Below are 12,764 nucleotides of genomic sequence, written 5' to 3' on the forward strand. Positions count from 1 at the left end.
CTCTAGAACCCTGTTTGTTTTTCAGAGTCCATCGTCTCTCATGGTTCGTCTACGCCTCCGATTTCCCCCGCTTCATTCTTCCCCTCCCGCTACCTTCTTCTTCTTCTTTTTTTTTTTCTTAACATATATTGCATTATTTGTTTCAGAGGTACAGATCTGAGATTCAACAGTCTTGCACAATTCACAGCGCTTACCAGAGCACATACCCTCCCCAGTGTCTATCACCCAGTCACCCCATCCCTCCACCCCACCCCCCACTCCAGCAACCCTCAGTTTGTTTCCTACAATTAAGAATTCCTCATATCAGTGAGATCATATGATACATGTCTTTCTCTGTTTGTCAAGTCCCAGATTTCTAATAATAGTTTGCATAATGAGAGGAATGTCTTCCCCACTCACCACATTGATCTCTACATGGCCATCTTATTGCTGTTAAATGGGGTAGCCACACCTAGGGGTCAGGTGATAAGTTTCTAGCCACTCTCTACTCCAAAGATTTCTCCGGACTTTCAGAAGAATCACGTTGCAGGCACGTGTCTCTTGTGTTCAAGGAGATGGAGTTAAATGATCTTAGGACGCTTAACATAAAGGAACACTCTAGGACAAAGAACTTTCTTTTTCTATTCCACATATCAACTATTGCAGCGGCGTCAAATTCCGAGTCTCAGAGTCTTTGTATTTAGAACTAGAAAATTTACTCAAGCACTTTCATTTACAAATGAAAACACAAGGGAGGGCCAGGGACATGAAGCAGTTTATCCAAGGTCACAAAATGAGTTAGTGGCAGAATCAGGACTAGAAACAAGCTCTTCCAATTCCCAATCTATTATTCCTTCCTTTATATAACATACGTTATTTATGCGTTGCCCAAGACAACAAATTTAAAGGTGAAAATTGAGTCACATTTTTTTTTTTGGTATTATGAAGACCACATGGATGAAATCTATACCTGGATTTATAGCTTATTGTTTATCTGAATGCCAAACTTAGGCCCAAAGAGATTTTGTCCTGTCAGAAGTATGCTTTAAGTTAGAGCGGTGGTTCTCAATCAGAGTTAACTCTGCACGCCACCCCCCCCGCCCAAGAGACATTTGCAATGTTTGTAGATATTGTTGGTTGTCACGACTGGGAGATTGTGCTGTTGGCATCCAGAGATGCTGCTAAACATCCTGTAATGCATAGAATGACAGCCTCCTGTGGGGTGTCCTAATTGGGTGGGGGCCAGTGGGTGTGGGTGGTAAAACAAATTCACCCAAGGCAGAACAAAGGAGATGGACGGTAGCTGACTACACTGCAAAGAAGCAGCAGGCCAGACAGCAAAGAAAAGAGGGTCTAGGAGGCAGTGGTGAGGGCCTAGAGTTATAGGGTGGAGTGAGGCCTTATGCCGATGTATGGACTTTTCCCTTTTATGGTTATCTTGGAACTATCCCAGGTAGTAAGTAGCCCATTAGTCGGTTAGAAACTGTGGCTTAATGAGCTTGTTTGCATTTAGCTTGGTGGTTGCTGTGGGCCCTTTGGCCTTGCTCAAGTTTCCACTGTTCAAGCCTGTGGCCTAAAAGCAGCTTCTAGACCTCCCACGATAAAGAATTATCCAGCCCAAATCATCAATAGTCTTGAGGCAGAGAAAGCGTGGCTTAGAGCAAAACGGCATATTTTCCAGAGAGTATGAACCCTGAGGGAAGAGCTTAAGGCACAACTTTTAGGAAAGTTCCATCATTTAGGCTCATCTAAGATGGTTTTCCAAAATCAAGCAGAGCCTAGAGTGAGACACGTTTATCCATATCATATCAGTTGGGCAGACATTCTTATGTGAAGCAAGATGCCTCTCGATTTATCAGGTTTGTTCCTTGTAATCTGCTTTTGGAATTTCAGCCTTGCTATTTTCAAAGACTTGAGGTAGGAAAACAACATATTTGTGACTTGGAGAATACAAGATTTTGATGAAGAGTTATAAGTGGACCTTTGTATAGGGGGGTGTGTGTGTGCACGTGCACGTGTGTAATATGGCCAATAGAGCTACAGCTAATTGTCTCTTTTTTCACTACTAAGTCACCTACTCTTAAAACAGAGTTTAAGTGCCACAGAATCAGGACTTTTTTTTTTTTAAGATTTTATTTATTTGAGAGAGAATGAGAGAGAGACAGAGCACGAGAGGGGGAGGGTCTGAGGGAGAAGCAGACTCCCCGCTGAGCAGGGAGCCTGATGCGGGACTCGATCCCGGGACTCCAGGATCATGACCTGAGCCGAAGGCAGTTGCTTAACCAACTGAGCCACCCAGGCGCCCCCAGGACATTTTTTTTAAAGATTTTATTTATTTATTTGAGAGAGAGCAAGAAAGAGAGCATGAATGGGGGGAGGGGTAAGGGGAGAAAGAGATGCAGACTCCCCACCAAGCAGGGAGCCCAACGCGGGCCCAATCCCAGGACCCTGAGATCATGACCCAAGCCGAAGGCAGACACTTAACTGACTGAGCCGCCCAGGCGCCCCGAATCAGGACATTTTAATTTTTCATGCACTTTTGTCACACCCTAGAGACAGTGCTCACTCTTCAAAAGCAACTAAACCACAGAATAATTTATACCCAGTCCCAGCTGAAGTGTCCTCTCTCCTCTTCCTCACCACCACCTGCCCAGCCAGACACCAGACAGGTGTCCTTGCCTCCTGCTCACTTTCAAATGGTGTTCTCTCTTCCCTGCATTTGAATCACCTAGTGGATACCTTTGGTATAACATTTAGCACACTAATAAAGCTGTTTGCTTTTCTGTCTCTGCCAAGCACCTTGAAGGCTATCTCTAATATCTAGATAGAAGTCTACAAAGGAAACAATAGGTCCAAAGCTGTTTTTATTATTCCAATAAATCCAATAGTACTTTAGCACTTATTCTTTACATTTAATTTTCACGGACTGGTTCAAAGAACAGGGTTAGCTGCTTTTGTGTGGTGACTGTGATACCTCCTTGTAATTAGATACTCTAATGGGCAGATTCATATTTACCTTGACAAATAAAAATGGGAAATGATTTAATCACTAGCTACATCCTGGTCAACCCTTTGTAACTTGAAAATATCATAGATCCAAATGTATTTAGTACATTAGCTTTGCCTAGCCTATCTTAAACATGCTCGGAACACTTAGAGTAGCCTACAATTGGGCAAAATCATCTAACAGAAAGCCTATTTTACAGTAAAGGGTTGAATATCTCATAGAATTTGTTGAATACTGTACTGAAAGTGAAAAACAGAAAGATCGGATGGGTACAGAATGGTTGTCAGGGTATTGGTTGTTTGCCTTCGTGACGGCGTGGATGACGGGAAGCTGTGACTCACTGCTCCCGTCTATCATCACCAGAGAGGATCATACCGAGGATCGCTAGGCCAGGAAAAGATCAAAACTTCAAAATTTGAAATACAGTTTCTACTGAATGTGTATCACTTGGGCGCCATCATAAAGTTGAAAAATCATAAGTTGAATCATCCTAAGTCAGGGACTTAGATAAATCTCCAAAAACATTAGGTCCGTGGTGGGGAAACAGTCCTTAGTACAAAGACCCAAACTCTGAACAGACTTTCTCAGCCCTCAGGATATGTGCTTTTGCCTCCATAAATGGGCTCAGGATTGTTCAGACGTAGGGCACAGGGATGGGATAGGCTGTGGCTCACATTCCAGAGAGACTTATCAGCAACGGTGTGCTTGTATTAGTTTCCACCAGTGAGGGCAGAATTGAGGTCATAGTCATGGCCAGTGTCAGAAAATTTCTGAGTCAGGGCCACTGATGATGGTAATCACATGGCATGAGCCATGATAACTGATCATATGCATATGTTTGTTTGGGTTATTCCTGCTTTATTTACTTCTTTAGGGACTTCTGGCATTCCAACCCCTGTGACTCATTTTCTATACTGCCCAACAAAGCATTTCTTTGCCAGTAATGGCAAGAAGCCATTTTTCTAAAGCAAAAATTAAAGAGCAGAGTTTTATTTAACTCCTTGTGCCTCCTTTGGTGATAGGGAAGTACTAACATTATCTTCTTTTTAAAGGTTAGAATGAAAAGGAGGGTTGCCCAGCAAAACAGTGGTAGCTCGACAGAAGAGCTACCATATCTAGTTCACTGCTCTACTTCTAGGTAATACCTATATTTTAAAGTATTTTATGGAGATAGACTATCCTCCCATCTTCTATACAGTATCAAAAGCACTTTCATTCTATTTATGGGGGAGAAAATAGCGCTCACACTTCTTGAGTGCGAAGGGAGGTGGATGATCAAATTAGGTTAGAATCTTACTGCTATGGGTGCTCCCAGTCCAGCAGCAGCTGCCCTGGCCGGCTTTCAAGGCTGCAGCAGCCCTGGCTCCAGCTGCTTCAGCAGTAATTTGAAGAGCGCAAGGGGGCAGGGGAAGTGAGAATTTGAAGAGCACCTCATTACATAACAGCAGAAGCAGGAAAACCCTAAATAACTGGGCCAGTGGCTGGATCCAGATTTCTAAAGCTTACATGGGCCCCCCTTCCCAGCCCAACAATGCCAGAAACTTTTCTGGCTCAACTGTTGCTCTGGGCACCTGTGCCCACCAAGGGGTAAAAAGGTCCTCCGTCAAACAGTTCTTTATCCATAAAGAACTCCTTTGATCCAACTCCAGCCTAAAGCACCATACACATTCACTTGCAGCCGCTCTCTCCCAAGGTGCACAAACATCAACTGGATTAAAAAAGGAATAAAACGGGGTACCTGGGGGCTCAGTCAGTTAGGCATCTGCTTTCGGCTCAGGTCATGATCCCAGGGTCCTGGGATCAAGTCCCGCATTGGGCTCCCTGCTCTGCGGGGAGCCTACTTCTCCCTCTCCCTCTGCTGCTCCCCATGCTTGCGCTCGCTCTCTCTCTGTCAAGTAAATAAATAAAATCTTAAAAAAAAAAAGAATAAAATGACAGTATGAATCTTAAAGCTGACATCTTTTAACCAATAAGGGAGCTGTCCTTTCTCAAGGTTATCCCTGTATTATATTTGTGGGTATAAATCTGAGCACAAACTATGTCCTTTCAACTCACACTTAAAGCCCCTGGCACAGGCACATAGTAATATTTATTCTGTGGTGAATAACTTCCCTTTCAGCTAAATAAAGAATTATTGTTTTCATTGCTTTGTGGCTTCAGAGTATCTGCAGGAGGAAGAGAGAAAAAAAATCCCATATCAAATGGCTATGGAAGAAATGCTTCTCGAGGCTCTATGCTGTCAAGTCACCCTTCAAAGAATGTCTTCCAAGATTATCAGTATGGTGATGACACACAAGACAGATTTGTTCTTTGGATACTCTTTACCTCAGGAGGTTGTAGACCCTCAGCTTAGTAACTTTAGTCCAAATCCATAATTCCTAGTTAAGACTAATTAAATCTTTGTTAGTTGGGGAATATTTCATTTATCTTATTCATTTTCAGTGAAGTCAAGATGATTATGATCAGGTCCGTAGACATTGTGCCATTAATAACAGCCTAAGACCTACTCCTTTGTTGAATGTGGCACCATCTGCACTATGTTCAAATGGTGTGATTGGTTTGGACCCTGGTGTGAGTCAATTCCTTCTCATGAGACTTTTGTAGAAAAGCAGTTTTCAGCAATAGCAACTATCATCGTCCTTCCAACTATGACTTTCAACAACTTCTTTTGAGTGGCTTGTAAGATGACTGTCGGCACCTCTCTTACTGAGTATTGATGATGTGTCAACTGGAATGAGGTTGCATCTCATATCACAGACATTTAGCAGGCATGTTACATACACTGTAGTATCTGAGGTACCTTGGCTGGACTCTCAAATAGAACGCAGGTCTTGACCTTCAATGTCAAGTGAATAATTAAAGTTGGTCTCAACTCTGAGCAACATATTCTCTCAAGGATATCCTTTGGCAAGCAGGGCTTTGGTCTAACCTCTACAGATTGAGAATTGGCTCATGTGTCTGAACTGCAAGCTGTGTCAGAACATATAGATTGACCTCATTCTTCTCACATCCCCTTAAAAAGGATGCCATATTTAATTTATTCCATCCCTTCTGCCACCACTTTTTTTTCTTGGTCTGTTTTTCTAATTTGTTTGCCTCAAGGAATGAAACTCTATCTTGTATGAATCCCAGGGAGATGTCTGACTGCCATTAAAATTTTCACTAGGCCTCAAAGCTGCCACGTTACACAGAATTTGATCAGATGTCAGGGTGGAGGGCATATCCACCAACTTGCCAGGAGCACCCGAGACTCCTTGATGTTCCCTGCTTACTAAGAACGTTCCTTTCTTGTCACTAGAAGTTGTAGTTTGGGGTAGATAAAGAATAAGAAGGTGTTTTAGGGGGTTTTTTTGTTATTGCTGTTGTTTATCAAATAGTTCCTTATTAATTCAGAGACCCCTCTGTACAAATCTCATCCTGAATTACTTCAGCAAACAAATTTGGGAGTGCAAAAAGAACAAAACACTAATGTTGAACTACAGTGCCCCCTGGCTTTCCAATATCAACTTACATACCTCTGAGGTAAAAGTCATCTACTATGTATAGCTCAAGCTGTGTGGTTATCCCCACCCCTATATTCCTTAGACAAATGTCATAAATATGATGGGGCCATGCCATGCACAAATTATCATAAATTGTTCATAAAATAGGTATAAATAATCACAGGATATTTATAAGAGAGAATGACAAAAGCAAAAAATTAACTAAATACCGGCTTTTCCTTTCTCTGATGCAAGAGCCAATATTTCCTTAATGCAGATCCCCAAATAGTAATAATAGAAAGCCTTGCAGCATTAGTTACTAATAGAGCTTGTGGAGGAAATTAATCATAATCTTTCCATGTTTATAATGTTTCGTCCAACATTAAAAAAATAATATGAAAAAAAAATAATATGCCCACACACATGCCAAAGAAGAATTTCATAATCAAATGAAGTACCAGGGGCACCCAGGTGGCTCAGTCGGTTGCGTTGGACTCTTGGTTTAGGCTCAGGTCATGATCTCAGGGTCCTGGTTTCAAGCCCTGTCTCAGGCTCCATGCTCAGCTTGGAGTCTGCTTGAGAAATTCTCTCTCTCCCTCTATTGCCCCTCTCTCCTCCTCCTACTTGTACTCTTTCTCTCTCTCTTTCCCTCCCTCTCTCTCTCAAATCAAATGAAGTACCAACTACACAAAAGAATGTGTGACTTTAAGCTCACAAATCATGAGTGAAAGACTGGCTGTGAATGGAGACTGTGAGTGCCATTCTCTAGTAGAATCTATTATAGAATATATTGATATGATACAGTTCAAAGTGGTTTTGTAGGGGCATCTGGGTGGCTCAGTTGGTTAAACTTCTGACTCTTGATCTCATCTCAGATCTTGATCTCAGGGTCGTGAGTTCAAGCCCCACGTTGGGCTCTGCACTGGGCATGGAGCCTACTTTTAATAAACAAACAAAAAAAAACAAAGTGGTTTTGTAAACCTTTTTTCATGGATGTGTGGAAGAGCATTTAATGATGCCTTCACAAAATTACAACATATTTTACCATGATATCAGACTCCATTTGTGACTATGATTTTTATAGAGATTGTCATTGTTTATATCCCTCACCAGATCATTGAAGTTATACTATAAAGAACCCATAAGGAAAACAAGAAAACAAAACAAAAGTCAATTTCCAGGACTACAGTATGTAAACAAGACAAAGCCAGGAAAATGGAATCAGTTACTTGAGCCACAGAGATGTTCCACCTCATGAATAGTGACATTCTTGTGTGAAAAAATACATTACTCCCATGTTGACTACACCTAATAGATACTCCTGCAGATTTCTTAAATTGTTATTATTTCTGGAAACCAACCTCCACTTGGGCATTTAAGAACAGAAGTACTTTACCAAAAGTCAGCATTTTTCCAAACCCTCCAAATGTGTCACCTAGTATTTAATAAAGTTGTCTGGCACTGCAACAGAGAGGAAAAGGAGGAGGATAGTGAGGGAAAAGCTTTATATGGGCTCAGATGATTCTATCTCCAAAAACAGACTCAATGAATATCCACAGAACTGAAACTGCTGGAGATCTAGAAGATTTGGAGAAAATCCAAATATGAAGGCGATAGTATCTTTTTCTAAAATTCAGTACTGTAACTAGATTCCAAAAATGTATACTTTTTGGCTCTAGCAATATTCTTCTCATTACAGATGTTACAAAATTTATCAGCCTCTGAAGGTCAGCTGGTTGTCTTTGAATGCAGAGTAAAAGGAGCTCCATCTCCTAAAGTTGAGTGGTATAGAGAAGGGACCTTGATAGAAGATTCTCCAGATTTTAGAATTTTACAGAAAAGTAAGTTGATACTTGAAAGTATTTTTCTGATAATTTTTATAAATGTATGGTATTCATTTATTTCTATAACTTTTTAACAACTAATTTAAAAAATAAAAGAAAAATTACTTGTAATCATAATCCTCCAAAATAAATCCTAGTAATATTGTGTTGTCTATTCTCCAAAAATTTCTCCATGCATATGTTTTTCAAAAATAAAAATAGGGGCGCCTGGGTAGCTCAGTCATTAAGCGTCTGCCTTCGGCTCGGGTCGTGATCCCAGGGTCCTGGAATCGAGTCCCGCATCAGGCTCCCTGCTTAGTGGGAAGCCTGCTTCTCCCTCTCCCACTCTCCCTGCTTGTGTTCCCTCTCTCGCTGTGTCTCTGTCAAATAAATAAAATCTTAAAAATAAATAAATAAATAAAAATAAAATAAATCATATGCTTTTTTGTAAATTGATTTTTTCACTCAACATATCATGAACATCTTTTCCTGTTAATGAATATACTTTAAAAACAAATCAATACAATCAATTTTATATTTATTTAATCTCCTGTTGTCGAACATTTAGATTGTTCACAAATTCTTACTTTTGTAAACTGCTTCAATGCATATAAAAGCAAAATCATTTGTGAATATCTATAGAATAAAGAGTCTTAGGGGTGCCTGGCTGGCTCAGTCAGTAGAGTATGACTCTTGATCTTGGGGTTGTGGTTTGAAGTCCCACATTGAGTGTAGAGATTACTTAAAAATAAAATCTTAAAAAAAAAAAGAATAAGGAGTACAGAAATTGCTATTATAAATTCACCCATTTTTAGGCTTTCAATATATATTGCCAACATGCCTAACGCAAAAGACTGAACTAAATTGAGGATAATCATATAATTGATCATCCAATCTGGGACACTTTGGGAGTGAAAGAGACTGCTATTAATAGTTACACAGAGATCCCAGGAATAAAACAGGTCTATCCCAAATGAACTGGGACACGTGTTGTCCTAGCTATATTCTACTACAACCAACAATATATGGGAATGCCATTTGTCTCATACCTTCACTAATAACGGGTATTAAACATTTTTTAAATTTTCACTAATTTTATAGGTCCAAAATGAGAATACTAGTTTTAATCTGTACTTCACTAAGTAAATGTGGGGTGGAACTTTTTTCATGCTTATTGGGTTTTTGTATTTCTTTATTTTTAAAATTACCTGTTCATATCCTTTGCTCATTTTCATACTGAAGTTTTGTTCTTTTTTACTATAAGAATTATTTATATATGCAAGTGGTCAATTCTCCTTTTTCTTATCATACACTGCTTTCACCTTGACCCATTTTAGTCATAAAATACATTATAATTTATTTCCTTTTTTGTTAATTTGTCTCTGCTTATCACTGATATATGAGTCAAACTGCTATCAGGTTTTGTTTTGTTTTTTTTTAAGTTTTTCCATTATTTATTTTGACAGAGAGAGAGAAACAGCGAGAGAGGGAACACAAGCAGGGGGAGTGGGAGAGGGAGAAGCAGGCTTCCCGCAGAGCAGGGAGTCCGCTGCGGGCTGGATCCCAGGACCCTGGGATCATGACCTGAGCCGAAGGCAGACGCTTAACGACTGAGCTATCACGTTTTAACAGTAGCAGCAACAATAATATAATCTAAATACCATTTAAACTTGAGAAGAAAATCTTTAATAGTTCTATCAGTGTGGAAGGTTGTAACTAAGTTCCACACTCTTACTGAATGCCTGCAATTGAACACCTGTATTCTGTTTTCAGTACCATGCAGGCACTTTCAGGAATGTCAAAGAATTTTAAGATAAAGAACCTGCTCTCTTGTTATCTATCCTGAGGCTCTCTGGCTATGAAAACACTTGATAGTCAGAGAGTTCTTCCTCCATCTTGTATATGCAAATATCCTCTGGAGACAGAATGCTTTATTTTATCAGGCAGGTACAATGTAGTGTGAATAAATTAATCAGATCTGGAAACCGTAGAGCAGGAGGTATAGTCTATGTTTTATTAGGATGTGAGAAGCCTAGCCAAGAATGAGCTCTCAGTCTTCACAAACCTTGTTTCAGGTACAGCTGAATGGGTATCAGTTAAAGCAAGTTGTTCCTGAATCCCTAACTCAGTCACTTTTCCTCACCTAAGGCTTTATGTGTCCCAAGTGGAACCCAGGTGTGTCCCGAGATATGGCAACATCTGCTTAGCAGCTCTCTTGCTGCCCTTCTGTGACAACTGTCTTGTCATTGGTGTTTACTTCCACACTTACAGATTAACCTTATCAAATCACTCATGAGTATACAAGAGACTGAAATTCTATAGGAAGCTTCTGATGAAAATATGGCCTCTCGGTAAAAGAAATGCTTAGAATCTTTTCATTTTTTTTTTTTTAGAACCTCGATCCATGGCAGAACCAGGTAAGGATCATTTTAACTTTAATTTGTTAGCGTGTTAGCATGTTAGCATTAGTGATTTTACATACATATAAAATATATATACATAAATCAGTGAATTTATATATCTTATATAAATAATAAAACATATTCCTGTTACACTGGTGTCAAGAAAAATATGAAAATACGGTTTTAGAAACAGGATTCTAACCCACTCTAGCTATTACTGTAAGAGAAGGAAAGGAGGGGAGCACATGCAAATTTGGAATTTATATCCGATACTGAACATGAATGCAGTTAGTTCCTGGTTTTTAAGGGATGTTTCTTAGGAATATTTTCCCTCTGTTTTTTGGCCCCTACACATGACCTCCCAAAACTGGGCAGAGCAATTTTCATGATGCTAGATCAATTCCAATTCCACAGCTTATGTGTCTCAAAACTTATCCATCAGATTTTGAAATTTGCAGAATCAATAAAACATCCATGGTGTTGTTAGATTTGGATGGGAAGATACCAAGATGACATAGGAGTGATGGTAGGTGAAGCTTTTACCTCTAGAAAATGCAAGTTACTCACAAACTACAGTGTAAACATCTGAAAAGTCTTCTCTGTGATCACCCTGGAAAATTAGACTGTATTTGTACCCCTGGGTAAGAATGATGGTTTGGGATTTCATTATTATAATTCTCTCTTCTGAAAACTGAATGGAAAGGCATTCCAGAAGTAGATATGGAACATCCATATGGCACAGCCCTACCCTAGGGCCTTGGGGATACATAAGTAAAGAACAGAACAGCCCTACTCTTGCATTGCTTGTAGTGGAGTGGTATTTTTCCCCTTGAAAATCTTTCAGGTTTTGACACTTTTGTCCAGAGCAGACTTTTCCACTAGGCAATTTCATACACAAAATCATCTGAGTCACCCAAAAGGGGTCCCTTCCCAAAACAAGTGCTACCTTTCCCAGCTCTGAGATCTAAAATTTCATAGCCAGAGAGTTCTTCTTCCTCCATCTAGTACATGCAAATACCCTTTGGAGGCAGAATACTTTATTTTATCAGGCAGGTACAGTGTAGTGTGAATAAATTAATCAGATCATTTTCTGAAAGTGGTTGTTGAAGGCTGAGAGTAGAAATGTTTGGGAAGAGGGGGGCGCCTGGGTGGCTCAGTCGTTAAGCGTCTGCCTTCAGCTCAGGTCATGGTCCCGGAGTCCTGGGATCAAGCCCCGCATCGGGCTCCCTGCTCAGCGGGAAGCCTGCTTCTCCCTCTCCCACTCCCCCTGCTTGTGTTCCTTCTCTCACTGTGTCGCTCTCTATCAAATAAATAAAATCTTTAAAAAAAAAAAAAAAGAAATGTTTGGGAAGAGGAACAGAGAGAGAGAAGAAAACATAGTCCAAGTGCTCAGAAAAAGTACAGAGAGGCACCAAAACCAAACTTTGCCTCTCCATCATTTAGGATTCTTGGCAGCAAGAAGACCTAACTAAAAGTGGCTTAAGCTTTAAGAAAAATGTATTTTCTCACATAGCAAGATGTCCTGAGAAATGTCTTGAGATTGGGTGATTTCGCGTCTCCAAGATCATCGGGGGCCAAGCCTTTTTCCCATTTCCCATTTCACTGTTTTCAGGCTTAGGCTTGTTTTACTTATCTACCCAAGACAGCTGCCACAGTTCTGAGTATTGCATGCAGACAACACTGCAGAGGCAAAATTAGGGAACACAACTCTCTTTTCTCTTCAAAGAGCAAGGAAATCTTTCTCTTCAAAGAGCAAGGAAATCTTTCTCATGAACTCCCCAAAAGACTTTCCTTCCTTCCTTCCTTCCAAAAAAAAAAAAAAAGACTTTCCTTCCTATTTCATTGATTAGAATTGCGTAGTGCATGCCATGACTTAGCAAGAATAGAGCTTAGCGTGACCAGTCACGGTTTGCCATCTGAGACTGGGAGAGGCCAAGTTGCCTTGAAGCACATGACCGCTCCAAGGAGGGTGGACAAAGCCGGAATTCTATTAGGAAGGAGGAAGGAGGATGAAGAGCTATGGAGCAGGTACTCAATATCGTCTGCCGTGGCCTCCTGTCCAGTTTTCCTA

At 40.3% G+C, this 12,764-nt stretch overlaps 1 protein-coding gene across 2 annotated transcripts in view; it reads left to right on the top strand.

Annotated features, from left to right (window-relative positions):
• The window catches only part of MYPN (myopalladin), a 71,612-nt gene that overhangs the window by 24,886 nt on the left and 33,962 nt on the right, over positions 1 to 12,764 (top strand). For both annotated transcript variants that reach the window (XM_021699613.1, XM_021699614.1), the window contains exons 6-7: positions 8,168 to 8,309; positions 10,685 to 10,708. In XM_021699613.1, coding sequence (XP_021555288.1) covers positions 8,168 to 8,309; positions 10,685 to 10,708 — 166 coding nt within the window. The remainder of the gene's footprint in view (positions 1 to 8,167; positions 8,310 to 10,684; positions 10,709 to 12,764) is intronic.

This window comes from Neomonachus schauinslandi, chromosome 6, assembly GCF_002201575.2.
Source record: "Neomonachus schauinslandi chromosome 6, ASM220157v2, whole genome shotgun sequence".
Lineage (NCBI taxonomy): Eukaryota > Metazoa > Chordata > Mammalia > Carnivora > Phocidae > Neomonachus > Neomonachus schauinslandi.